Consider the following 27,098-nt stretch of genomic DNA (forward strand, 5'->3'; position numbering starts at 1 on the left):
CCCCACGATCCACGCCAACCCGAAGCGTGGCGAGCGCAGCGAGCCCGCGAGGGGCGGCGGTACGCGTCCTCCGACCTTTTCATGCCCTACTATCCACTAGGGCGTGGAGTGAGAATAGAATAGTGTGGCGAGCGCAGCGAGCCACCGAGCCCGAAGCGTGGCGAGCTCAGCGAGCCCCGCGAGGGGACGCGGATACCTTCACAGGCAGACGCGTCCCCTCGCGGGCTTCACAGGTGTCCGCGTCGCCACGGACACCTGTGAAGCCCGCGAGGGGTCGCGTATAACTGTGAAGGTATCCGCGTCCCCTTGCGGGGCTCACTGCGCTCGCCACGCTTCGGGCTCGGGGGCTCGGTGGCTCGCTGCGCTCGCCACACTATTCTATTCTCACTCCACGCCCTAGTGGATAGTAGGGCATGAAAAGGTCGGAGGACGCGTACCGCCGCCCCTCGCGGGCTCGCTGCGCTCGCCACGCTTCGGGTTGGCGTGGATCGTGGGGTGGCGTTAAAAATTTGGGGGGACATTTAAGGGTTAATTGTGCTTATTTGGGCTCTGTGGCCCATTTAACATTGATTCCTATGGCCAAATCGGGTCCATTGAGGCATTTAACAGTAAAATCGTGTCCATCGGGCCTTTTAACATTGATTCCTATGGCAAATCGGGAGCATCGCGTCGCGGGCATCGCGGGTACATTTATGGCCGGCCGCGACGCGACCGACAAGATTTCCATGTTTAACATGGGTTTCAATGGGAAATCGCGGGCATCGCGTCGGTCGCGTCGCGGCCACACATAAATGTACCCGCGATCACCACGACGGGCGCCCATCTAGGTAAAGAGTACCTAACTATTTTAGTGGTGGTACACTTTTGGCGCACCTTATATACTGTTCTTGTTATATATATATATATATATATTCCTGATGAAGGGGTGATATCCCCGAAACTGTAGACCAGTAAAGTTTTCACTTTGTTTCACCACTTGAAGTCTCAGTGTGCCGCTGTTTTTCTCAAGGACTATATATATATATATATATATATATACATAAAGTTCCAAACCTGCCGGCACTCGGACAAAGTAGCAGACAACGGGCCTCGGTGCCCCAGCAACAATCATACACAAACTCCAAGAAATGATTGGCACTCGAGAGGCAATAGTAACAAATCAAAGGATGTGTATTAAAGCTAAGCTTTCGGGGTTTGACCCCCTTCGTCAGAGCACAATCCTACAGCAAGCAAACAATGCACAGTAACCACATAAATACCTTCTATCCCTTGCGTACCTCCGCCACTCCGTTTGCATCATCAGCAGCCGCACGTGCAGACGCCAGGATTCAGACGGCAGCCGCCTCATTTCCGGGACCAGCAGTCAGCGTGGTTGCATAGCAACCTCCGACTGTTTGCGTTCCACTGCGGTATGACGGTGACACGCTCATCAACCAGGCGCTGTGTCACTGCTGCTGAGAGCTGCGGGAAGCACAGAAGGACACATATTAGCATCCTACTACCACCGGACAATACATAAATCTGTATACATCAATATACTTGATTCTATGAACAGACTTCCATAGAACCCTGAGAATAAAAAACAAAAAAAGGAAAAAGAAAAAAAATACATGAAGAAGCACAAAAAGCAGTACATAAAAAAATGGTTCATAAAAAAATACATAGAAAAATACAATAAAAGCAAGATAAACCCAATGCCAAATGGAATCACGATATGTCACACCACTTTAAGAGGTCACAGAATTCCAACTAATTTTATCGTTGAGACCATAAGGATGAATCGTGTTTAAGCGAAAGATCCACCTAGACTCAGCGATGAGCAAACGCTTTGCCCGATCACCTCCTCTAGGTGAGTCTTTGACAGTATCGATCATAAAGTACTTTAATGAAGATAAAGAGTGCCCTGCAGCCTTAAAATGCCGGGCCACCGGCTGGTCAATGGTTCTACCACCGAGCGCCAAACCTATGGCCGATCTGTGGAGACCCATTCGCACCCGGAACGACTGTGTCGTCTGGCTGACATAATAAAGGCCACAGGGGCACAAAATAATATAAACCACAAATTCAGAACGGCAGGTCAAGACTGACCGAATTGCAAACATCCTATTGGAATGTGGATGCTTGAAATTCTTACACGTCACCATGTGTCCACAGGTGGTGCAGTCATGGCAGCTATAACAGCCAGGAGGCTTCACGTACACATTGGGGGCCCGGGGTATATTCATCCCGGTGATGTCCGTCTTGACAAGACGGTCGCGTAAATTACGACCCCTTCTGAAAGCTGCCAGAGGCCGCACCTCTCTGAACACAGGCAAGTCCGGATCACTTTTAACAATGGGCCAGAGAGCTTTAGAAGCCAAGTGGATTACTGGTCCAGGGCAGAACCTTCCCAGACTGGCGTTTGCTAGGCTGGAGTAATGTAGAACGAGGCATAGACAGGACTTGCATTTTCTGTTGCTGCAGGTGGTCATGATCATACCCGCGAGCAGCAAATTTGACAATGAGTTGGTCAAGGCGTTCAGAGACAATCAGGGGGTCACTGATCACTCTAGCCACCCTCAGCATCTGAGAGCGAGGAATATACATATATACAATGTAGAGGGGACAGCGGCACTCGGTTCAAACAAATCACACAGTAGGCATGGGTAACCAACGTTTCGTGGCCAGGGTTGCCACTTTATCAAGGTGCCAATGAACATGGCACCTTGATAAAGTGGCAACCCTGGCCACGAAACGTTGGTCACCCTGCGTCCCCGCCTCTGGAACACACGCCGGCGGTCGGAGCTTACCCAACTTGTCAGTGAAGTGGGGTAAGCTCCGATCGCCGGCGTGCGTTCCAGAGGCGGGGACGCGGGGTGATGACGTCACCCGGAAGCACGCAGTGGCAGAGGAGTGTTCTGACTACACGCTACACACGCTGAGGACGAGCAGATTGCTCGAAACACTGGTGTCGGTCACCACACAATAAAGCTTTGAAGTTTACCAAGTCTCCGAGTGACGCCTTTTTGCCATTCAGCTATATATATATATATATATATATATATATATATATATATATATATATATATATATATATATATATATATATATATATATATATATATATATAAATGTGGTACTTGTTTCCGAGCCCGTGCCCACGATTTTTATCTTATGCCATCGGGTCTATCTGATCGGGTCGCATGCTCTGATCACGTTGCATCGCATACCATTGTAATGGCATGCGATGCGATATTATAATTGTACAGTAAGCTCTTAAAACCCTAATATCGGGTCCCATTGCATACCTTAACTAATGGTATGCGATGGCATACGACGGGCGCCGTGCTAGGAAACAAGTACCTTTTCTTTCTTATTTTTTACACCAATCCCTTGAGATTTCTACGCATGTTTCATATCCACTGAGGGCACCACAGTAACCTTGCACCCGGATGACGTTACTGCCTATCTGTTATACACTAGAATCCGGGATGACCCAAAATGGCTGACCTATTTATTACTGATCTGGTATAGTTCTATATGATTAATGGTTATAACCCTGTATGTTTTCATTTACTAAAGATTTGTCTAACCCTTTTTAAAGGGATACATTGATTTCTGCCACCACAACCTTCTCTGGCAGAGTATTCCATATCTTACTGCCCTTACTGTAAAGAATCTATTCCTGTCTTACCTGTTAAATCTCTTTCTTCGAGGACGTCAGGGGCCACAGGGCTAACGCTGGGTAGTGGAGTGGGAGGGAGAGCTTCCAGGACCTAAGAGGTTAAACTTCTCTGCCTCCCAGGCCAACAGGCTCCTCCCCTCCTCCAGGCAACTGCGTTTTTAACAAGCCAGGGCAGGAGACAAGAGAGAAGGAAGAGAAGCACCGCACAGATACACATTCTGGACACGTGAACTCCTTAAACAGAATAATTGTTAAGTCTAACAGAACTAAAGCAGGCGCGGCAGGGAGGAATCAATGGGGCCCCTGACGTCCTCGAAGATAGAGATTTAACAGCTAAGACATAAATCTCATTTTATATTTTGGGACACATCAGGGGCCACAGGCTTAACGCTGGGACGTCCTAAAGCAGCCACCTTAGGGTGGGGACGTGCCTGTGCCGCAGCAACTACACTCTGGCCAAAGGCCAAAACCTGGGAGGCACTGCTGTTGCACCACCCCTAACAGCCCAAGACACACCCACAGACCGTGTGCAAAGAGGAAGGAACTGGGAGGGAGGCGCCCAAGTATGCCTGCTTGATGACAGAGCAAAGCCAGCTGGCAATCGTCTGCTTAGTAGCAGGCCAACATCTCTTCTGAAACCCGTAGAGCACAAAGAGAGAGTCCGACTTCCAGAGAGTCTTAGTGTGGCGCACATAGATGCGCAATGCACGGACCACATCCATCGCGATGATGCGATGGTAAACGCCAGCCGAAGAAGGTTTGCGGGCCCTGAGCATTGTTGAGATTACCTTTCTTGTGACCTCCTATAACAAGGAGGTCACAACAGCCACCCCGTCAAAGCCAGATGCTGCAAGTCCGGGTATAGGCAGGGTCCCTGAGAGAGCAGTTCTGGACATAGAGGTAGACAGACCGGAGGACCCACTGACAAGGCTCCAGATCTGAGAACCAGATCCATCTGGTCCAATGTGGAGCCACTAGGATCAATGTGCCTCCTTCCGCCTTCAACTTGCTGACCACTCGCAGGAGGGGCAAAATTCGGGGAGGGGGGGGGGAGGCGTAAATTAGAGGAAACGGCCATGGGCCTGACAGGGCGTCCACCATGCAGGCCCCTGGGTCACAAGACCTGGACCCATATAGGGTGACCCTGTGGTTGTGGCGTGATGCCATCAATTGCACCTCCGTGTCTGCCCCAACGTCATACCAGCATCTGGAACACCTCTGGACGGAGGGCCCATCCTCCGGCATTCAGAGCTGGAATCTTCTTCTCCACCCATTGAAAGATGTAGGATGTCTCCGCCATGGCAGCCTGATTGCAAGTGCCCCCCTGGTGGTTGATATAAGCCACCATCGTCGCATTGTCCGACTAGACCTGCACAGGGCAACCTCAGAGCCAGGGTTACACCAGGCAAAGGGCCCATAACACTGCTCTCAGTTCGAGGACATTGATTGATAGTTGGGCTTCCGGTGCATTCCATAGTCCCTGGAATGATCTTGGCAAGTCACGGCTCCCCACCAACGGAGGCTGGCATCCGTAGTGAAGAGAGTTTACTGGTGAATCCAAAAAGGTTTCCCCGCTGCGATGTTCTGGTCTAGAAGCCACCAGGAAAGGGAGAGATGCACCAATGGTGATAAGGCTATCAGCTGTGACCGTGGTGGTGTAGGGCAGATAGATTATTTGATGTATCGTATACAATTGGGCTCCTAGATGGATCATAGACTGTGCGGGAATCATGGCAGACTTGGGCAAATTTATAATCCAAATCAAATGGACTTGGAGAACTTCTGCCGATTGTGCCAGGATCAACAGGTCATCCGAAACTGCACCATTTAAAAAAAATTAAATAACAACACCCAACGATTTTCACATGGTTGTTGTAGAAGAGAGAAAAAATGAGGAAGATGAGCTCCCTGTGATTATTAAGGAGGAGGAAATCCCTACACATATCAGCACAGGTGAGTGATAAGCAGTGATAAGTACAGAGTCACATATTCTCCTTGGTCTGTCACTACAGCAATCCCTTATCTCATATTTCAGGAACAATCACATCATGTCACTGTGTGTTACCAGCCCAGAGATCTGACCAGTCTCCTCCCCACACTCTGTGGTGTATCTCATACATCAGCAGCCATCAGCCCCTATTATACTCCTGATCTCCCCCTCACATAATGTCACTGTGTGTTACCAGCCCAGAGATCTGACCAGTCTCCTCCCCACACTCTCTGGTGTATCTCATACATCGGGAGCCATCAGCCCCTATTATACTCCTGCTCTCCCCATCACATCATGTCACTGTGTGTTACCAGCCCAGAGATCTGACCAGTCTCCTCCCCACTCTCTCTGGTGTATCTCATACATCAGGAGCCATCAGCCCCTATTATACTCCTGCAATCCCCCTCACATCATGTCACTGTGTGTAACCAGCCCAGAGATCTGACCAGTCTGCTCCCCGCACTCTCTGGTGTATCTCATACATCAGGAGCCATCAGCCCCTATTATACTCCTGCTCTCCCCTCACATCATGTCACTGTGTGTTACCAGCCCAGAGATCTGACCAGTCTCCTCCCCACACTCTCTGGTGTATCTCATACATCAGGAGCCATCAGCCCCTATTATACTCCTGCTCTCCCCCTCACATCATGTCACTGTGTGTTACCAGCCCAGAGATCTGACCAGTCTCCTCCCCGCACTCTCTGGTGTATCTCATACATCAGGATCCATCAGCCCCTATTATACTCCTACTCTCCCCCTCACATCATGTCACTGTGTGTTAACAGCCCAGAGATTAGACCAGTCTCCTCCCTGCACTCTCTGGTGTATCTCATACATCAGGAGCCATCATCCCCTATTATACTCCTGCTCTCCCCCTCACATCATGTCACTGTGTGTTACCAGCCCAGAGATCTGACCAGTCTCCTCCCCGCACTCTCTCCTGTATCTCATACATCAGGAACCATCAGCCCCTATTATACTCCTGCTCTCCCCCTCACATCATGTCACTGTGTGTTACCAGCCCAGAGATCTGACCAGTCTCCTCCCCGCACTCTCTGGTGTATCTCATACATCAGGAGCCATCAGCCCCTATTATACTCCTGCTCTCCCCCTCACATCATGTCACTGTGTGTTACCAGCCCAGAGATCTGACCAGTCTCCTCCCCGCACTCTCTCCTGTATCTCATACATCAGGAACCATCAGCCCCTATTATACTCCTGCTCTCCCCCTCACATCATGTCACTGTGTGTTACCAGCCCAGAGATCTGACCAGTCTCCTCCCCACACTCTCTGGTGTATCTCATACATCAGGAACCATCAGCCCCTATTATAGTCCTGCTCTCCCCCTCACATCATGTCACTGTGTGTTACCAGCCCAGAGATCTGACCAGTCTCCTCCCCGCACTCTCTGGTGTATCTCATACATCAGGAGCCATCAGCCCCTATTATACTCCTGCTCTCCCCTCACATCATGTCACTGTGTGTTACCAGCCCAGAGATCTGACCAGTCTCCTCCCCACACTCTCTGGTGTATCTCATACATCAGGAGCCATCAGCCCCTATTATACTCCTGCTCTCCCCCTCACATCATGTCACTGTATGTTACCAGCCCAGAGATCTGACCAGTCTCCTCCCCGCACTCTCTGGTGTATCTCATACATCAGGATCCATCAGCCCCTATTATACTCCTACTCTCCCCCTCACATCATGTCACTGTGTGTTAACAGCCCAGAGATCAGACCAGTCTCCTCCCTGCACTCTCTGGTGTATCTCATACATCAGGAGCCATCATCCCCTATTATACTCCTGCTCTCCCCCTCACATCATGTCACTGTGTGTTACCAGCCCAGAGATCTGACCAGTCTCCTCCCCGCACTCTCTGGTGTATCTCATACATCAGCAGCCATCAGCCCCTATTATACTCCTGCTCTCCCCCTCACATCATGTCACTGTGTGTTACCAGCCCAGAGATCTGACCAGTCTCCTCCCCGCACTCTCTGGTGTATCTCATACATCAGCAGCCATCAGCCCCTATTATACTCCTGCTCCCCCCTCACATCATGTCACTGTGTGTTACCAGCCCAGAGATCTGACCAGTCTCCTCCCCGCACTCTCTGGTGTATCTCATACATCAGAAACCATCAGCCCCCATTATAATACTGCTCTCCCCCTCACATCAACCTTTACTACCCCTCATGCCCACACACCCTTATCACTGCCCTGCCTCCTGTTCTCCTGCCCCGTAACTTCCGCCAGTGGGGATCCGCTCACCATGTGTTGCCCACATTCCCCTATCATGTTTTACCACCCAGCCTCCTGCTCTCATGCACCCTAACTCCCACCCAGTAGGACGAGACACTAACTCAGGGGGCGACCGTCCTGTACTCCTGTACGGTAACAGCGCCCTCTGCTGTAATTCATGTGCTATTCCTTACATCCATCACTGAGGTAACAGCGCCCTCTGCTGTAATTCATGTGCTATTCCTTACAGTCATCACTGAGGTTACAGCGCCCTCTGCTGTAATTCCTGTGCTACTCCTTACATTCATCACTGAGGCAACAGCGCTCTCTGCTGTAATTCATGTGCTATTCCTTACATTCATCACTGAGGCAACAGCGCCCTCTGCTGTAATTCATGTGCTTTTCCTTACATTCATCACTGAGGCAACAGCGCCATCTGCTGTAATTCATGTGCTATTCCTTACATTCATCACTGAGGCAACAGCTCCCTCTGCTGTAATTCATGTGCTATTCCTTGAATCCATCACTGAGGTAACAGCGCCCTCTGCTGTAATTCATGTGCTATTCCTTACAGTCATCACTGAGGCTACAGCGCCCTCTGCTGTAATTCATGTGCTATTCCTTGCATTCATCACTGAGGCAACAGCGCCCTCTGCTGTAATTCATGTGCTATTCCTTGCAGTCATCACTGAGGCAACAGCGCCCTCTGCTGTAATTCATGTGCTATTCCTTGCAGTCATCACTGAGGCAACAGCGCCCTCTGCTGTAATTTATGTGCTATTCCTTGCATCCATCACTGAGGCAACAGCGCCCTCTGCTGTAATTCATGTGCTATTCCTTGCATTCATCACTGAGGCAACAGCGCCCTCTGCTGTAATTCATGTGCTATTCCTTGCAGTCATCACTGAGGCAACAGCGCCCTCTGCTGTAATTCATGTGCTATTCCTTGCAGTCATCACTGAGGCAACAGCGCCCTCTGCTGTAATTCATGTGCTATTCCTTACATCCATCACTGAGGCAACAGCGCCCTCTGCTGTAATTCCTGTGCTCTTCCTTACATCCATCACTGAGGCAACAGCGCCCTCTGCTGTAATTCCTGTGCTATTCCTTACATTCATCACTGAGGCAACAGCGCCCTCTGCTGTAATTCATGTGCTATTCCTTACATTCATCACTGAGGTAACAGTGCCCTCTGCTGTAATTCATGTGCTATTCCTTACATCCATCACTGAGGTAACAGTGCCCTCTGCTGTAATTCATGTGCTATTCCTTGCATTCATCACTGAGGCAACAGCGCCCTCGGCTGTAATTCATGTGCTATTCCTTGCATCCATCACTGAGGCAACAGCGCCCTCTGCTGTAATTCCTGTGCTATTCCTTACATTCATCACTTAGGTAACAGCGTCCTCTGCAGTAATTCATGTGCTATTCCTTACATTCATCACTGAGGTAACAGCGTCCTCTGCAGTAAGTCATGTGCTATTCCTTACATTCATCACTGAGGCAACAGCGCCCTCTGCTGTAAGTCATGTGCTATTCCTTACATTCATCACTGAGGCAACAGCGCCCTCTGCTGTAAGTCATGTGCTGTTCCTTACATTCATCACTGAGGCAACAGCGCCCTCTGCTGTAATTCATGTGCTATTCCTTACATTCATCACTGAGGCAACAGTGCTCTCTGCTGTAATTCATGTGCTATTCCTTACATTCATCACTGAGGCAACAGCGCCCTCTGCTGTAATTCTTGTGCTATTCCTTACAGTCATCACTGAGGTAACAGCGCCCTCTGCTGTAATTCATGTGCTATTCCTTACAGTCATCACTGAGGTTACAGCGCCCTCTGCTGTAATTCCTGTGCTACTCCTTACATTTATCACTGAGGCAACAGCGCTCTCTGCTGTAATTCCTGTGCTATTCCTTACATTCATCACTGAGGCAACAGTGCTCTCTGCTGTAATTCATGTGCTATTCCTTACATTCATCACTGAGGCAACAGCGCCCTCTGCTGTAATTCTTGTGCTATTCCTTACAGTCATCACTGAGGTTACAGCGCCCTCTGCTGTAATTCATGTGCTATTCCTTACAGTCATCACTGAGGTAACAGCGCCCTCTGCTGTAATTCATGTGCTATTCCTTACAGTCATCACTGAGGTTACAGCGCCCTCTGCTGTAATTCCTGTGCTATTCCTTACATTCATCACTGAGGCAACAGCGCTCTCTGCTGTAATTCATGTGCTATTCCTTACATTCATCACTGAGGCAACAGCGCCCTCTGCTGTAATTCCTGTGCTATTCCTTACATTCATCACTGAGGCAACAGCGCTCTCTGCTGTAATTCCTGTGCTATTCCTTACATTCATCACTGAGGCAACAGCGCCCTCTGCTGTTATTTACATTTATGATGACACTACAGTGTAGACTTTGCAGCTATGAAACAGCTTACTCAGGAGTTCTGTAGCATATAAGCCATATATATAAACCAGGACTCTGTCAGTGTTAAATGAGCCTCATTCTTGGATGACACACTGACTGCAGAAGTGCCAGGAAGGACTGAAACCAACTCAGCCTCTTGGCGCAGAGGGCGGGGCTGCCGAGTTTGCGGATGTGTATGCTGTATATTCTCATAAGCATACTATAATAAATTCTTATTTTAATATTAGTCATTTGTTGAAGTACTTTTCTGGAAATCCACCCATCTTGGTCTCCTCGGACTTATAGCCCATCGGTGTATAGCACAAAGTAGACTGCAAACACTGTGGGCCCAATTCAGCCCTGTCACACAGGTCTGAATGGATGCTGGCCGTTGGCTGTACTGCGCATGCGCTAGGGGACAGGCTGCAAGCACCTTTGGCAAATTTTTCTATTTGCAAGCCGCTCCAACCTAATTGACAGGGGAGTAGGCATGTCGGGTGGATCCTTGGCCTTTCGTGGGCGTGCCTGCAAAAATAGTAGATGCGCCCAATGAAATGCTTGGAGTGTACGGCCAAAAGTAGGCGTGTTTTTACATGCTAACGATGGGCACATGATGTCAGTGCCCACCTGGAAGCGGCTGTTTTGCTGCACGCAGCCGCGTGATTCTTGGGCTATGTGGCACCTGCGAGCACCAGGGAAAGGAGGAAAAAAGTTTGTATATTCTCCGTGTGCTTCTGTGGGTTTCCTTCCACATTCCAAAAATATACTGTCAACCAACAGTGTGAATGTGTGCGCGTGTACATGTGTTAGGGAATATAAAGCGTAAGCTCCACTGGGGCAGGGACTGATGTGAGTGTTCAACTATTCTCTGTACAGCGCTGCGGAACATGTGTGTGCCATAACTGGCAATTAATAAATAACTATATTTAAACGTACAGATACAGCCAATACAGCTATTCATATGTATAGTGAGGAGATCACGGTAGAGATGCCCTCTCCTGGCGTAGATGGGCAAATACACACACACACACACACACACACACACAGCAGCCAGGAAAACAGCACACCAGTCCAGGGTTTAATGCAATTTAGCCAATGCTAGTTTTATTGTACAGTACAAAAAAAATAAAAAAAAAATGCTAGCCCATGCGGGCACTTACTATGCAAAATACACCTCCTCCCTAAATGTAAGGTCCTAATGTCCCTAGCAAACACATAGGCGCACACACCGGACTCTCAATTCACCCATCAGTATCTCATACAAGGCCTGGTTTATCTACCAGGTAGTGAGACACTGAGCCAAGTACTGATACAGCTTTTTATTAGCCTTTACTAGGTACTATGTAGCCTGCTCTCAGGCTGATGGCCTAAACGCCTAAAACCAGCATAACGGAGGGAGCCCCCCCTTCTCTCACACATCCATACCCCAGGAACCCATAACCGGCTTTTACCATACAGATCTCAGCACAACGTGTCTGGGGTTCTAGAACACTGAGTAGTTCATAAGCGTGAAAACATCCTTACGAAAAGGAAATGAGTCAGGAAATATTAATCAAGTGATATGGGAGTGAGGGAAACTTGTAAGGGTTTGTAACCGGTACGGCAGCCATTTTGAATGACATTTTTTGATTGGGAAGGTAGTCATGTAACATATCACACAGGAAAAAGCAATGGTGTTGTTCGTCTTAATATATAAAATATACAAATGGATTCATTTTTGAGTTTCCTTTTGCAGGTAGTGACATTACAGACAATGGCGCTAACACAAACAGAACGTGTTGAGATTGTCTCGATATCTGGTGAACAAAGCACACGCTGCATTGCAAATTATACCCACCATCATCTAAATAGGTGCGACAGGACAGCCGATTCGCCCATGGGAAACGTGCAGCCGCTTCGCCCATGGGAAACGGGACAGCCGCTTCGCCCATGGGAAACGGGACAGCCGCTTCGCCCATGGGAAACGGAACAGCCGCTTCGCCCATGGGAAACGGGACAGCCGCTTCGCCCATGGGAAACGGGACAGCCGCTTCGCCCATGGGAAACGGGACAGCCGCTTCGCCCATGGGAAAAGGGACAGCCGCTTCGCCCATGGGAAAAGGGACAGCCGCTTCGCCCATGGGAAAAGGGACAGCCGCTTCGCCCATGGGAAAAGGGACAGCCGCTTCGCCCATGGGAAACGGGACAGCCGCTTCGCCCATGGGAAACGGGACAGCCGCTTCGCCCATGGGAAACGGGACAGCCGCTTCGCCCATGGGAAACGGGACAGCCGCTTCGCCCATGGGAAACGGGACAGCCGCTTCGCCCATGGGAAACGGGACAGCCGCTTCGCCCATGGGAAAAGGGACAGCCGCTTCGCCCATGGGAAAAGGGACAGCCGCTTCGCCCATGGGAAACGGGACAGCCGCTTCGCCCATGGGAAACGGGACAGCCGCTTCGCCCATGGGAAACGGGACAGCCGCTTCGCCCATGGGAAACGGGACAGCCGTTTCGCCCATGGGAAACGGGACAGCCGCTTCGCCCATGGGAAACGGGACAGCCGCTTCGCCCATGGGAATCGGGACAGCCGCTTCGCCCATGGGAATCGGGACAGCCGCTTCGCCCATGGGAATCGGGACAGCCGCTTCGCCCATGGGAATCGGGACAGCCGCTTCGCCCATGGGAATCGGGACAGCCGCTTCGCCCATGGGAAACGAGACAGCCATTACTCATTTCCTTTTTAGGGCGTTTCCACACTCACGTACATCGCTAAGCTACCTGGAGCAAATATATAATCCATTTGTAAATCTTTCTCAGTGCTTTGATCACAGTACAGATCATTTAGGACCCGATAGAACATCATTGAGATCTTATTGCTGTGCAGATTTATAGTCAGTGTCTACTAGAAGGAAACCACTAAATGTTCCTGTCTTATGTTAATGTAACATATTCCACCTATGCCTGTGGATGGTCATTTATTAATAACATGTAGATACACTTTGAAAGTAAAGCTTTAAAAGGCCCTCTATGATCAGTGATATCAATACAATCTGTAAGCATAGGATTACGCCACCTGTTTAGTATTGAATACCAACGTAGCAATGTTTTTCTTCGCCGTGTGAGTTTTCTGATGTACAACAAGGGTTGTTTTTTGTGTAAAACATTTCCCACACTCAGAACAAGAAAACGGCTTCTCACCCGTGTGAATTCTCTCATGTGTAACAAGAGTGTATTTACAGGCAAAACGTTTATCACAACCAGAGCATGGATACGGCCTCTCGCCTGTGTGAGTTCTCTGATGTTTAACAAGAGTTGATTTACACGCGAAACATCTCCCACATTCAGAACACAGAAACGGCTTCTCGCCTCTGTGATTTCTCTGATGTTTGAAAAGATTGGATTGCACGGTAAAACGTTTCCCACACTCGGAGCACAAAAACGGTCTCTCACCTGTGTGACTTCTCTGATGTATAAGAAGGTCCGTGTTCTGTGGAAAACATTTCCCACATTCATAACACAAAAAGGGTTTCTCACCTGTGTGAATTCTCTGATGGGCACCCAGCTTTGATTTCCGTGTGAAACATTTCCCACACTCAAGACAAGAGAATGGTTTCTCGCCAGTGTGAATTCTCTGATGCGTAATCAGCTTTGATTTCCGTGAGAAACATTTCCCACAGTCAAAACATGGAAATGGCCTCTCGCCTGTGTGAGATCTCTGATGCCTGACAAGATGAGATTTGTTTGCAAAACATTTGTCACACTCAGAACATGAATATGGCTTCTCCCCTGTGTGACATCTCTGATGTCTGACGAGGTAGGTTTTGTGTGTAAAACATTTCCCACACTCTGGACATGAAAACGGTTTCTCGCCTGTGTGAGTTCTCTGATGTACAACAAGACCTGATTTCTGCGTAAAACATTTCCCGCACTCGGAACAGGAGAACAATTTCTCACCCGTGTGACTTCTCTGATGTGCAATCAGCTTTGATTTCCGTGTAAAACATTTCCCACACTCGGAGCAAGTGAACGGTTTCTCGCCTGTGTGACTTTTCCGATGTACGGCAAGGTGTGATGTCTGTGAGAAACATTTCTCACACTCAGAACATTTAAAAGGTTTCTCACCTGTGTGAGTTCTCTGATGTACGGAAAGCTGTGATTGCTTTAAGAAACATTTCCCACACTCAGAACAGGGAATTATTTTAGCACCCGTAGAGCTTGTTCTATATGTAAAATCATCTAGATATCCAGCAAAACATTCATTATGATCCGAGGGAGCTGATGACGCATCGTCACTGTCCAGCACTGGTTGTATAGTTAGTGTAATAGGGTTTTCTCCCAGAGAATCTTGTACGATGTTATCTCCTACTTTATAATCTGAAGACATAACTAGACGTCCCTCCAAGGTCCTGCTTCTCCCTCCATCTGCTGGGGATAAGATTCAGCTTTTGAAACAGATATTTTCAGCACTCAATAAAAGTTCATACAATGGGAGATGCACTTATCTTGTGTGGTGCCATTGTAGCCTCATGCATTGTGGGTATCACTCTAACCAGCAAATACAGCAGAAACGCCATTGCTGATTAGCGCTCGCACAACCTAAGGTTATACGCTGAGTAATCACACTAGGAATCATCGTTGGAGATGGCGATGACTGGGCGCGACTTGGCTGATTTATTGAAATCGCACAAGATGAAACGTTCTACCTAAAACATTCTAGAAATTTAGATGTTTAATGTCTATAAGCAACTACATATAGTGACATAATGTGAGGGGGAGAGCAGGAGTATAATAGGGGCTGATGGCTCCTGATGTATGAGATACACCAGAGAGTGCGGGGAGGAGACTGGTCAGATCTCTGGGCTGGTAACACACAGTGACATGATGTGAGGGGAGAGCAGGAATATAATAGGGGCTGATGGCTCCTGATGTATGAGATACACCTGAGAGTGCGGGGAGGAGACTGGTCAGATCTCTGGGCTGGTAACACACAGTGACATGATGTGAGGGGGAGAGCAGGAGTATAATAGGGGCTGATGGCCCCTGATGTATGAGATACACCAGAGAGTGTGGGGAGGAGACTGGTCAGATCTCTGGGCTGGTAACACACAGTGACATGATGTGAGGGGGAGAGCAGGAGTATAATAGGGGCTGATGGCCCCTGATGTATGAGATACACCAGAGAGTGTGGGGAGGAGACTGGTCAGATCTCTGGGCTGGTAACACACAGTGACATGATGTGAGGAGGGAGAAGGAGTATAATAGGGGCTGATGGCTCCTGATGTATGAGATACACCAGAGAGTGTGGGGAGGAGACTGGTCAGATCTCTGGGCTGGTAACACACAGTGACATGATGTGAGGGGAGAGCAGGAGTATAACTGGGGGCTGATGGCTCCTGATGTACGAGATACACCAGAGAGTGCGTGGATGAGAATTGTCAGATCTCTGGGCTGGTAACACACAGTGACATGATGTGAGGGGGAGAGCAGGAGTATAATAGGGGCTGATGGCTCCTGATATATGAGATACACAAGAGAGTGCGGAGAGGAGACTGGTCAGATCTCTGGGCTGGTAACACACGGTGGCATGATGTGAGGGGAGAGCAGGAGTATAACTGGAGGCTGATGGCTGCTGCTGTATGAGATACACCAGAGAGTGCGGGGAGGAGACTGGTCAGATCTCTGGGCTGGTAACATACAGTGACACGATGTGAGGGGAGAGCAGGAGTATAATAGCGGCTGATGGCTCCTGATGTATGAGATACACCAGAGAGTGTTAGGAGGAGACTGGTCAGATCTCTGGGCTGGTAACACACAGTGACATGATGTGAGGGGGGAGCAGGAGTATAATAGGGGCTGATGGCTCCTGATGTATGAGATACACCAGAGAGTGTAGGGAGGAGACTGGTCAGATATCTGGGCTGGTAACACACAGTGACATGATGTGAGGGGAGAGCAGGAGTATAATAGGGGCTGATGGCTCCTGATGTATGAGATAAGAGATTGCTGCAGTGACAGAACAAGGAGAATATGTGACTCTGTACTTAGTGATTATTACTCACCTGTGCTGATACCTGTAGGGATTTCCTCCTCTTTACACTGCTGATCACACATCACATACATCTCATCTTCTTCTTTTATAATTACTACATTAATATCAGTAATATCTTCACACTAAATAGTTGAGATAAAAGAGATTATTCATAGATCATATTTTTTTAGATCATATATTTTTTAGAGTGATTTTATTTTGTGAGACCCTCATTAATCCCACCTACCTGATTCTCCTCTGTGTGGTCCTGGGAATACAGAGGACGGGGACATCTCTCTGGGGTATTCCTGTTACTGGGCCCATCTGTAGGAGACACGCAGTGACTGAGGACATTGTATATATGTGATTATCCTGGGAATACAGAGGACGGGGACATCTCTCTGGGGTATTCCTGTTACTGGGCCCATCTGTAGGAGACACACAGTGACTGAGGACATGGTATATATGTGATTATCCTGGGAATACAGAGGACGGGGACATCTCTCTGGGGTATTCCTGTTACTGGGCCCATCTGTAGGAGACACACAGTGACTGAGGACATGGTATATATGTGATTATCCTGGTAATACAGAGGACGGGGACATCTCTCTGGGGTATTCCTGTTACTGGCCCCATCTGTAGGAGACACACAGTGACTGAGGACATGGTATATATGTGATTATCCTGGTAATACAGAGGACGGGGACATCTCTCTGGGGTATTCCTGTTACTGGGCCCATCTGTAGGAGACACACAGTGACTGAGGACATTGTATATATGTGATTATCCTGGGAATACAGAGGACGGGGACATCTCTCTGGGGTATTCCTGTTACTGGCCCATCTGTAGGAGACACACAGTGACTGAGGACATTGTATATGTGATTATCCTGGGAATACAGAGGACGGGGACATCTCTCTGGGGTATTCCTGTTACTGGGCCCATCTGTAGGAGACACACAGTGACTGAGGACATTGTATATATGTGATTATCCTGGGAATACAGAGGACGGGGACATCTCTCTGGGGTATTCCTGTTACTGGGCCCATCTGTAGGAGACACACAGTGACTGAGGACATTGTATATATGTGATTATCCTGGGAATACAGAGGACGGGGACATCTCTCTGGGGTATTCCTGTTACTGGCCCATCTGTAGGAGACACACAGTGACTGAGGACATTGTATATGTGATTATCCTGGGAATACAGAGGACGGGGACATCTCTCTGGGGTATTCCTGTTACTGGGCCCATCTGTAGGAGACACACAGTGACTGAGGACATTGTATATATGTGATTATCCTGGGAATACAGAGGACGGGGACATCTCTCTGGGGTATTCCTGTTACTGGCCCCATCTGTAGGAGACATGCAGTGACTGAGGACATTGTATATATGTGATTATCCTGGGAATACAGAGGACGGGGACATCTCTCTGGGGTATTCCAGTTACTGGGCCCATCTGTAGGAGACACGCAGTGACTGAGGACATTGTATATATGTGATTATCCTGGGAATACAGAGGACGGGGACATCTCTCTGGGGTATTCCTGTTACTGGCCCCATCTGTAGGAGACACACAGTGACTGAGGACATGGTATATATGTGATTATCCTGGGAATACAGAGGACGGGACATCTCTCTGGGGTATTCCTGTTACTGGGCCCATCTGTAGGAGACACACAGTGACTGAGGACATGGTATATATGTTATTATCCTGGGAATACAGAGGACGGGGACATCTCTCTGGGGTATCTCTGTTACTGGGCCCATCTGTAGGAGACACACAGTGACTGAGGACATTGTATATATGTGATTATCCTGGGAATACAGAGGACGGGGACATCTCTCTTGGGTATTCCTGTTACTGGCCCCATCTGTAGGAGACACGCAGTGACTGAGGACATGGTATATATGTGATTATCCTGGGAATACAGAGGACGGGGACATCTCTCTGGGGTATCTCTGTTACTGGGCCCATCTGTAGGAGACACACAGTGACTGAGGACATGGTATATATGTGATTATCCTGGGAATACAGAGGACGGGGACATCTCTCTGGGGTATCTCTGTTACTGGCCCCATCTGTAGGAGACACACAGTGACTGAGGACATGGTATATGTGTGATTATCCTGGGAATACAGAGGACGGGGACATCTCTCTGGGGTATTCCTGTTACTGGCCCCATCTGTAGGAGACACACAGTGACTGAGGACATTGTATATATGTGATTATCCTGGGAATACAGAGGATGGGGACATCTATCTGGGGTATTCCTGTTACTGGGCCCATCTGTAGGAGACACACAGTGACTGAGGACATGGTATATATGTGATTATCCTGGGAATACAGAGGACGGGGACATCTTTCTGGGTTATTCCTGTTACTGGGCCCATCTGTAGGAGACACACAGTGACTGAGTACATTGTATATATGTGATTATCCTGGGAATACAGAGGACGGGGACATCTCTCTGGGGTATTCCTGTTACTGGGACCATCTGTAGGGGACACGCAGTGACTGAGTACATGGTATATATGTGATTATCCTGGGAATACAGAGAACGGGGACATCTCTCTGGGGTATTCCTGTTACTGGCCCCATCTGTAGGAGACACACAGTGACCGAGGACATGGTATATATGTGATTATCCTGGGAATACAGAGGACGGGGACATCTCTCTGGGGTATTCCTGTTACTGGCCCCATCTGTAGGAGACACACAGTGACTGAGGACATTGTATATATGTGATTATCCTGGGAATACAGAGGACGGGGACATCTCTCTGGGGTATTCCTGTTACTGGGCCCATCTGTAGGAGACACGCAGTGACTGAGGACATTGTATATATGTGATTATCCTGGGAATACAGAGGACGGGGACATCTCTCTGGGGTATTCCTGTTACTGGCCCCATCTGTAGGAGACACACAGTGACTGAGGACATTGTATATATGTGATTATCCTGGGAATACAGAGGACGGGGACATCTCTTTGGGGTATTCCTGTTACTGGGCCCATCTGTAGGAGACACACAGTGACTGAGGACATTGTATATATGTGATTATCCTGGGAATACAGAGGACGGGGACATCTCTCTGGGGTATTCCTGTTACTGGCCCCATCTGTAGGAGACACGCAGCGACTGAGGACATGGTATATATGTGATTATCCTGGGAATACAGAGGACGGGGACATCTCTCTGGGGTATTCCTGTTACTGGGCCCATCTGTAGGAGACACGCAGTGACTTAGGACATGGTATATATGTGATTATCCTGGGAATACAGAGGACGGGGACATCTCTCTTGGGTATTCCTGTTACTGGCCCCATCTGTAGAAGACACGCAGTGACTGAGGACATGGTATATATGTGATTATCCTGGGAATACAGAGGACGGGGACATCTCTCTGGGGTATCTCTGTTACTGGGCCCATCTGTAGGAGACACACAGTGACTGAGGACATTGTATATATGTGATTATCCTGGGAATACAGAGGACGGGGACATCTCTCTGAGGTATCTCTGTTACTGGGCCCATCTGTAGGAGACACACAGTGACTGAGTACATTGTATATATGTGATTATCCTGGGAATACAGAGGACGGGGACATCTCTCTGGGGTATCTCTGTTACTGGCCCCATCTGTAGGAGACACGCAGTGACTGAGGACATGGTATATATGTGATTATCCTGGGAATACAGAGGACGGGGACATCTCTCTGGGGTATTCCTGTTACTGGCCCCATCTGTAGGAGACACACAGTGACTGAGGACATGGTATATATGTGATTATCCTGGGAATACAGAGGACGGGGACATCTTTCTGGGGTATTCCTGTTACTGGGCCCATCTGTAGGAGACACACAGTGACTGAGGACATGGTATATATGTGATTATCCTGGGAATACAGAGGACGGGGACATCTTTCTGGGTTATTCCTGTTACTGGGCCCATCTGTAGGAGACACACAGTGACTGAGTACATTGTATATATGTGATTATCCTGGGAATACAGAGGACGGGGACATCTCTCTGGGGTATCTCTGTTACTGGGCCCATCTGTAGGAGACACACAGTGACTGAGTACATTGTACATATATGTGATTATCCTGGGAATACAGAGGACGGGGACATCTGTCTGGGGTATTTCTGTTACTGGCCCATCTGTAGGAGACACACAGTGACTGAGGACATGGTATATATGTGATTATCCTGGGAATACAGAGGACGGGGACATCTCTCTGGGGTATTCCTGTTACTTGGACCATCTGTAGGGGACACGCAGTGACTGAGTACATGGTATATATGTGATTATCCTGGGAATACAGAGAACGGGGACATCTCTCTGGGGTATTCCTGTTACTGGCCCCATCTGTAGGAGACACACAGTGACTGAGGACATTGTATATATGTGATTATCCTGGTAATACAGAGGACGGGGACATCTTTCTGTGGTATCTCTGTTACTGGCCCCATCTGTAGGAGACACGCAGTGACTGAGTACATTGTATATATGTGATTATCCTGGGAATACAGAGGACGGGGACATCTCTCTGGGGTATTCCTGTTACTGGCCCCATCTGTAGGAGACACGCAGTGACTGAGGACATTGTATATATGTGATTATCCTGGGAATACAGATGATGGGGACATCTCTCTGGGGTATTTCTGTTACTGGGCCCATCTGTAGGAGACACGAAGTGACTGAGGACATGGTATATATGTGATTATCCTGGGAATACAGAGGACGGGGACATCTCTATGGGGTATTCCTGTTACTGGACCCATCTGTAGGAGACACACAATGACTGAGGACATGGTATATATGTGATTATCCTGGGAATACAGAGGACGGGGACATCTCTCTGGGGTATTCCTGTTACTGGGCCCATCTGTAGGAGACACGCAGTGACTGAGGACATTGTATATATGTGATTATCCTGGGAATACAGAGGACGGGGACATCTCTCTGGGGTATTCCTGTTACTGGGACCATCTGTAGGAGACACACAGTGACTGAGGACATGGTATATATGTGATTATCCTGGGAATACAGAGGACGGGGACATCTCTCTGGGGTATTCCTGTTACTGGGCCCATCTGTAGGAGACACGCAGTGACTGAGGACATGGTATATATGTGATTATCCTGGGAATACAGAGGACGGGGACATCTCTCTGGGGTATTCCTGTTACTGGGCCCATCTGTAGGAGACACACAGTGACTGAGGACATGGTATATATGTGATTATCCTGGGAATACAGAGGACGGGGACATCTCTCTGGGGTATTCCTGTTACTGGGCCCATCTGTAGGAGACACACAGTGACTGAGTACATGGTATATATGTGATTATCCTGGGAATACAGAGGACGGGGACTTCTCTCTGGGGTATTCCTGTTACTGGCCCCATCTGTAGGAGACACCCAGTGACTGAGGACATGGTATATATGTGATTATCCTGGGAATACAGAGGACGGGGACATCTCTCTGGTGTATTCCTGTTACTGGACCCATCTGTAGGAGACACACAGTGACTGAGGACATGGTATATATGTGATTATCAGATGCTGTGTATCTAGTTGGCCCCATAGCTGCTCTCTCCATTACACTACATGACAGTCTCCTCTTACCCAGTGATGTGAGGGGCCGGTAATCAGCATAGAAAATGATTCAAGTTTGGGTGATAGAAATAAATCACACCCCCATACACCAGAAGGCTGAGAGGTATGTACATAAAGCTCTCTGTAACTGTAGTGCCACCTGTAGTTTGTGGCTCCCTAAAAATTAATCCAAAATACATATTCTGTCTCCGCATAACTGGACTCAATTACATCCCAGGGCAGGTAGTATAATACAGACTTATCAATCCGGTCTCCCTCATTGGGCAGCTGTATCTGGTGGTACTGACAGAGGAGGGGACGGTTTAAGAGATTAGCGCAGTGACAGAACCAGGAGAATATTTGACTCTGTACCTGTGCTGATATCTGTAGGGATTTCCTCCTCATTACACTGCTGATCACCAATCACATACGTCTCCTCTTCCTCTTTTATATCTTCTACCTTAATATAAATCAGATTCTCCATCATCGCGTCCTTATACAGACCCCTGTGTTCCTCTATATACTTCCCCTCCTGTAAGGAGAGATAGACAGTGACATCCTCACACCTTATAGAAACCTGACACACACAATGATACAGTCATCACCCAGACACATCCCCCGGTGTTACTGTATAACGTCCCATTCCCATCAGTCACCTCTCCTGTCACGCCCCCCGGTGTTACTGTATAATGTCCCATTCCCAGCAGTCACCTCTCCAGTCACATCCCCGGTGTTACTGTATAACGTCCCATTCCCATCAGTCACCTCTCCTGTCACGCCCCCCGGTGTTACTGTATAATGTCCCATTCCCAGCAGTCACCTCTCCGGTCACATCCCCGGTTTTATTGTATAACGTCCCATTCCCAGCAGTCACCTCTCCGGTCACATCCCCCGGTGTTACTGTACAATGTCCCATTCCCAGCAGCCACCTCTCCGGTCACATCCCCCGGTGTTACTGTACAATGTCCCATTCCCAGCAGTCACCTCTCCGTCCACATCCCCCGGTGTTACTGTATAATGTCCCATTCCCAACAGTCACCTCTCCGGTCACATCCCCCAGTGTTACTGTATAATGTCCCATTCCCAGCAGTCACCTCTCCGTCCACATCCCCCGGTGTTACTGTATAATGTCCCATTCCCAGCAGTCACCTCTCCGGTCACATCCCCCGGTGTTACTGTACAACGTCCCATTCCCAGCAGTCACCTCTCCGGTCACATCCCCCGCTGTTACTGTATAACGTCCCATTCCCAGCAGTCCCCTCTCCGGTCACATCTCCAGGTGTTACTGTACAACGTCCCATTCCCAGCAGTCACCTTTCCGGTCACATCCCCGGTGTTACTGTACCACGTCCCATTCCCAGCAGTCACCTCTCCGGTCACATCCCCCGGTGTTACTGTATAACGTCCCATTCCCAGCATTCACCTCTCCGGTCACATCCCCCGGTGTTACTTTATAACGTCCCATTCCCAGCAGTCACCTCTCCTGTCACATCCCCCGGTGTTACTGTATAACGTCCCATTCCCAGCAGTCACCTCTCCTGTCACATCCCCCAGTGTTACTGTATAACGTCCCATTCCCAGCAGTCACCTCTCCTGTCACATCCCCGGTGTTACTGTATAACGTCCCATTCCCAGCAGTCACCTCTCCGGTCACATCCCCCGGTGTTACTGTACAACGTCCCATTCCCAGCAGTCACCTCTCCGGTCACATCCCCCGGTGTTACTGTATAACGTCCCATTCCCAGCAGTCACCTCTCCGGTCACATCCCCCGGTGTTACTGTATAACATCCCATTCCCAGTAGTCACCTCTCCGGTCACATCCCCTGGTGTTACTGTATAACGTCCCATTCCCAGCAGTCACCTCTCCGGTCACATCCCCCGGTGTCCCACATGCTGGTTACAGATTGGGGACATCCACCACAAGGACACCGGCTGATGGTTGGACCATAGATGGTTACTGGGTGCGCAGGTGTAGTAGTGGGGCCGCGCTTCTGGCACATGTCGACCATGGTCCCACCAAATAACCGCTGGTGTCTTTAGCCGTCTAATTCAGTGGGATTGACAAAGGGTGGTGGACCCTAACATGATCTATCTACTACCGGTCGATCCGTTACAGCATAACTGTGGCAGTCACCACAAACCAGACATTGGGTGAAGAAGACAAAGCTTCCTTCTGGAACATCAGTGGCAGCCATCAGTCTCTCATCTCTCCCCTATTACACACCCCCATCTCACCTGCTCACCAGGCCACACCCATAGGAGGAGTCAAGGGGTGACTGCCCCCGTGGTGCACTGGTGGCCCCTGGACAACACAGTTAGGGGGCAGGGAGCCGCCAGCTGCCACCAGGGACATGCTGCAGGGACTGAGCCCCCAGTCCAGTCTGTATAATGGCACTGTATAGCACAGGGGGCACTTACTGCCTGACACCCCCATATACAGCCTGGGGCACTACATATCCCAGCATGCCCTAACTACAACCCTGCTGCAGGGAATGCTGGGATATGTAGTGCCCTAGCAGCTGGCCCGCCCCTGATATACGGTATAAGGGAGATCACACAGGACATTACCTGCTGCTACCTGGCAGTAACCGGGAGGACGCTGCACACAGCACTTCCTGCTGGACGGGACCAGTACTTCCAGTCTAGCGCTTCCACATCCGATGTGTGCGGTCCACCGACCTTCCGGTGTTTTGCGTTCCACAGAACTTTCGGGGTTTTGCGTTCCACCTGATGTGTTCTGTGGTCTCTCCGGCAACTTAACTAGAGCTGCAGTTGCGCGTGTCACATGCTGTGTGTGTCTGTGTGAGCACTACATTACCCATGATCCTTAGCAGCAGTAGTGTCCTTCTGTAGCAGAGGGGCATGGTGGAGTGTGCTGGGGGTACAGGCAGTGCAGACTGTTAATAGTCCCTGCTCTTACTCTGGGCGAGATACATATATATATATATATATATATATATATATATATATATATATATATTATATATATATATTTATATATATATATATATATATATATTTGGGTGCTAAATAATTGTTAAAATTATATATATATATATATATATAGATATGCCCTGATGGTCGACAGGGTTGGAAGGTCGACAATAATTGGGATGGTTGACAGTCAATAGGTCGACTTGAGTTTTTCAAATTTTTTTGTCCCCTCGCATGGATCACTGCACTCGCACTATTTTATTCTCGTACATCGCCATACTGGATGGTAGGGTATGAAAACGGAAATGCTCATGTCGACCTAATGCTTGTGTCGACCTTCCCACCCTTTTGACCTTAGCCATGTCGACCTATTGTATGTGTCTACCTAAGCCCAAAGGACTGCCAAAGCAGGTCTGATCGTATATTTCTTTCCATTGTGCGGACGGAAGAAATATTTGGTAGTGATCACGTGTCGGCAGGTAGTGCAGCCGACACATTTACAACAACCTGGCTCATGTAATCGTATCCTATTATCAACATTCAGGAGGTCGCGGATGACATCAGCGGCCTTTCCTCCTAACGGGCATGTTTGCTGAGGCACTCCCAGAGAGCGCATGGTTACGCCCCCAAACGGCAACAGGGTGTCAATCGCCTTCGCTGGCTGCCTTTGTACAGACGGCTCGCAGCACAGCGAACTGGTCTGAATCGGGCACTTAGTCCTAGCGGATTCAACAGGTGGTCCGGATAACAGCCCCCCCATTATTAACCATGTTAAATTATTTAACATCTTCAGAATGGACTGGATTGAATCATCTCTTCATAAGAAAAAAAAAAACTTCTTTCCTATATGGAAAAGCTTTATTGACACAGGCCTTAAAAAACAAATACATTAGCCAAGACTCACTCAGCGCTGTGAATTTGCAGCCCGTCTGAGTGGGCCTGAACCGACCCCAAAGTGTTTTTATTTGCACCCAATGGTCCATGATATACTAGACCATTGACCTATGGACTTGTGATCACTATACAGGTGTGGGACTTTTGCCTTGAACCCTTTTAAAGGGATACATACTGATATTGCGTCTGAGAGTAAATGTGTCATTGAGCACACACTTACACACTATACATGTGCTCAGCTTATTTTGCCTCCCAATTTGAAATAGTGGGTCGATATTACAGGAGTGGGGGGTCGTCTCTTTTTCTGAGAGTATAAATAGCGGCGGCCATCTTAAAATGATTGCATTCATTGCTCTGTGGTTAGTGTGCCTTTATGATGGATCAGTACCAACAAAGGGTATCGTACTCTTGCCGCGACCAAGATGGACCGAGGGAGGAGGAGGGAGAGGTGATTTGTTTGTTCTTGCTGGGCCAAGTGATGGTTTGAAGGGGGTTCTCCGTGTCATACGTAACTGCTACACAAGATTCAGGAGAATAATCCTGAGAACTACAGGACCTACCTACCTGCGTATGGAAGAGGTGTTCCAGGGGCTGATGCAACTGGCGACGCCCCGTCATCGAGAAGCGGGACACAGTTATGCGTAGGGCCGGATGGTGGCTACCAGGAGATCGCAACAGGACATCAGGTGTTCCTTCCAGATCTCCCTTCCTTTCTAGAAATGTTGGGTAACTTCCACCGTTCAATGTGTTTTTAAATGCAATGTTTAATAACAAATTCTAGGTTAGTTTCTAGTTTCAAGAAATTGAATGGGACTTTGAGGTTCATTGGAATCCCCCCACCGAATGCGGAGGTGCCATCATGGCAAGCATGTCCGCATTACACTCCTCATGCACATAGTGGATCTTTGTACTACAACTACAAGGGATACTTTAGCCTAGTCTTTGTGGTTATAGTAAATGCATACTACGAGTTCCTTTTCGTGGATGTGGGCAAAAATGGCAGGAGCCTCCTATGACGGGTTGTTAGAAGACATCGTAGTGTATGATTGGCTACTTTCAAACCAACTGGACCTCCTGAAATCTGCAGGCATGGGCTCAACTAAGTGTTTGCGGCCGATGAGGCCTTCACTTTGCAGGAGCGAATCATGACGTCCTACCCACAAAGGTACTTATCCAAGGTGAAACGCAGTTTTAATGAATGGCTATCGAGGGACCACCATGTAGTTGAAAATACATTCAGGATCTAGAGTAGTAGATTCCGAATATTTCAATTTGCTATTGGCCTAATAGCATAAATATAATTGGATAAAAATAGACTGGGTGGTGTTGGCCTGCTGCATTCTACACAAT

The 27,098-nt window shown here is 48.7% G+C and overlaps 1 protein-coding gene across 2 annotated transcripts in view; it reads right to left on the reverse strand.

Moving 5' to 3' along the window:
- The window catches only part of LOC146009947 (uncharacterized), a 56,539-nt gene extending 31,824 nt beyond the window's left edge, over positions 1–24,715 (reverse strand). The window contains exons 1-6 of one of the 2 annotated variants that reach the window (XM_083150623.1): positions 24,489–24,710; positions 22,292–22,451; positions 16,563–16,639; positions 16,347–16,458; positions 13,424–14,712; positions 2,002–2,003 (exon numbers count right to left, since the gene is read on the reverse strand). In XM_083150623.1, the coding sequence (XP_083006749.1) occupies positions 2,002–2,003; positions 13,424–14,712; positions 16,347–16,458; positions 16,563–16,639; positions 22,292–22,406 (1,595 nt within the window). In that variant the 5' untranslated portion in view covers positions 22,407–22,451; positions 24,489–24,710. Of the gene's footprint in view, positions 1–2,001; positions 2,004–13,045; positions 14,713–16,346; positions 16,459–16,562; positions 16,640–22,291; positions 22,452–24,488 lie in introns of those variants that run through there. The other variant, XM_083150622.1, reaches the window with a different exon arrangement.
- Positions 24,716–27,098: the final 2,383 nt, after the last annotated feature.

The sequence above is a fragment of the Crinia signifera genome, chromosome 6, assembly GCF_055691185.1.
Source record: "Crinia signifera chromosome 6, ASM5569118v1, whole genome shotgun sequence".
Classification (NCBI taxonomy): Eukaryota; Metazoa; Chordata; class Amphibia; order Anura; family Myobatrachidae; genus Crinia; species Crinia signifera.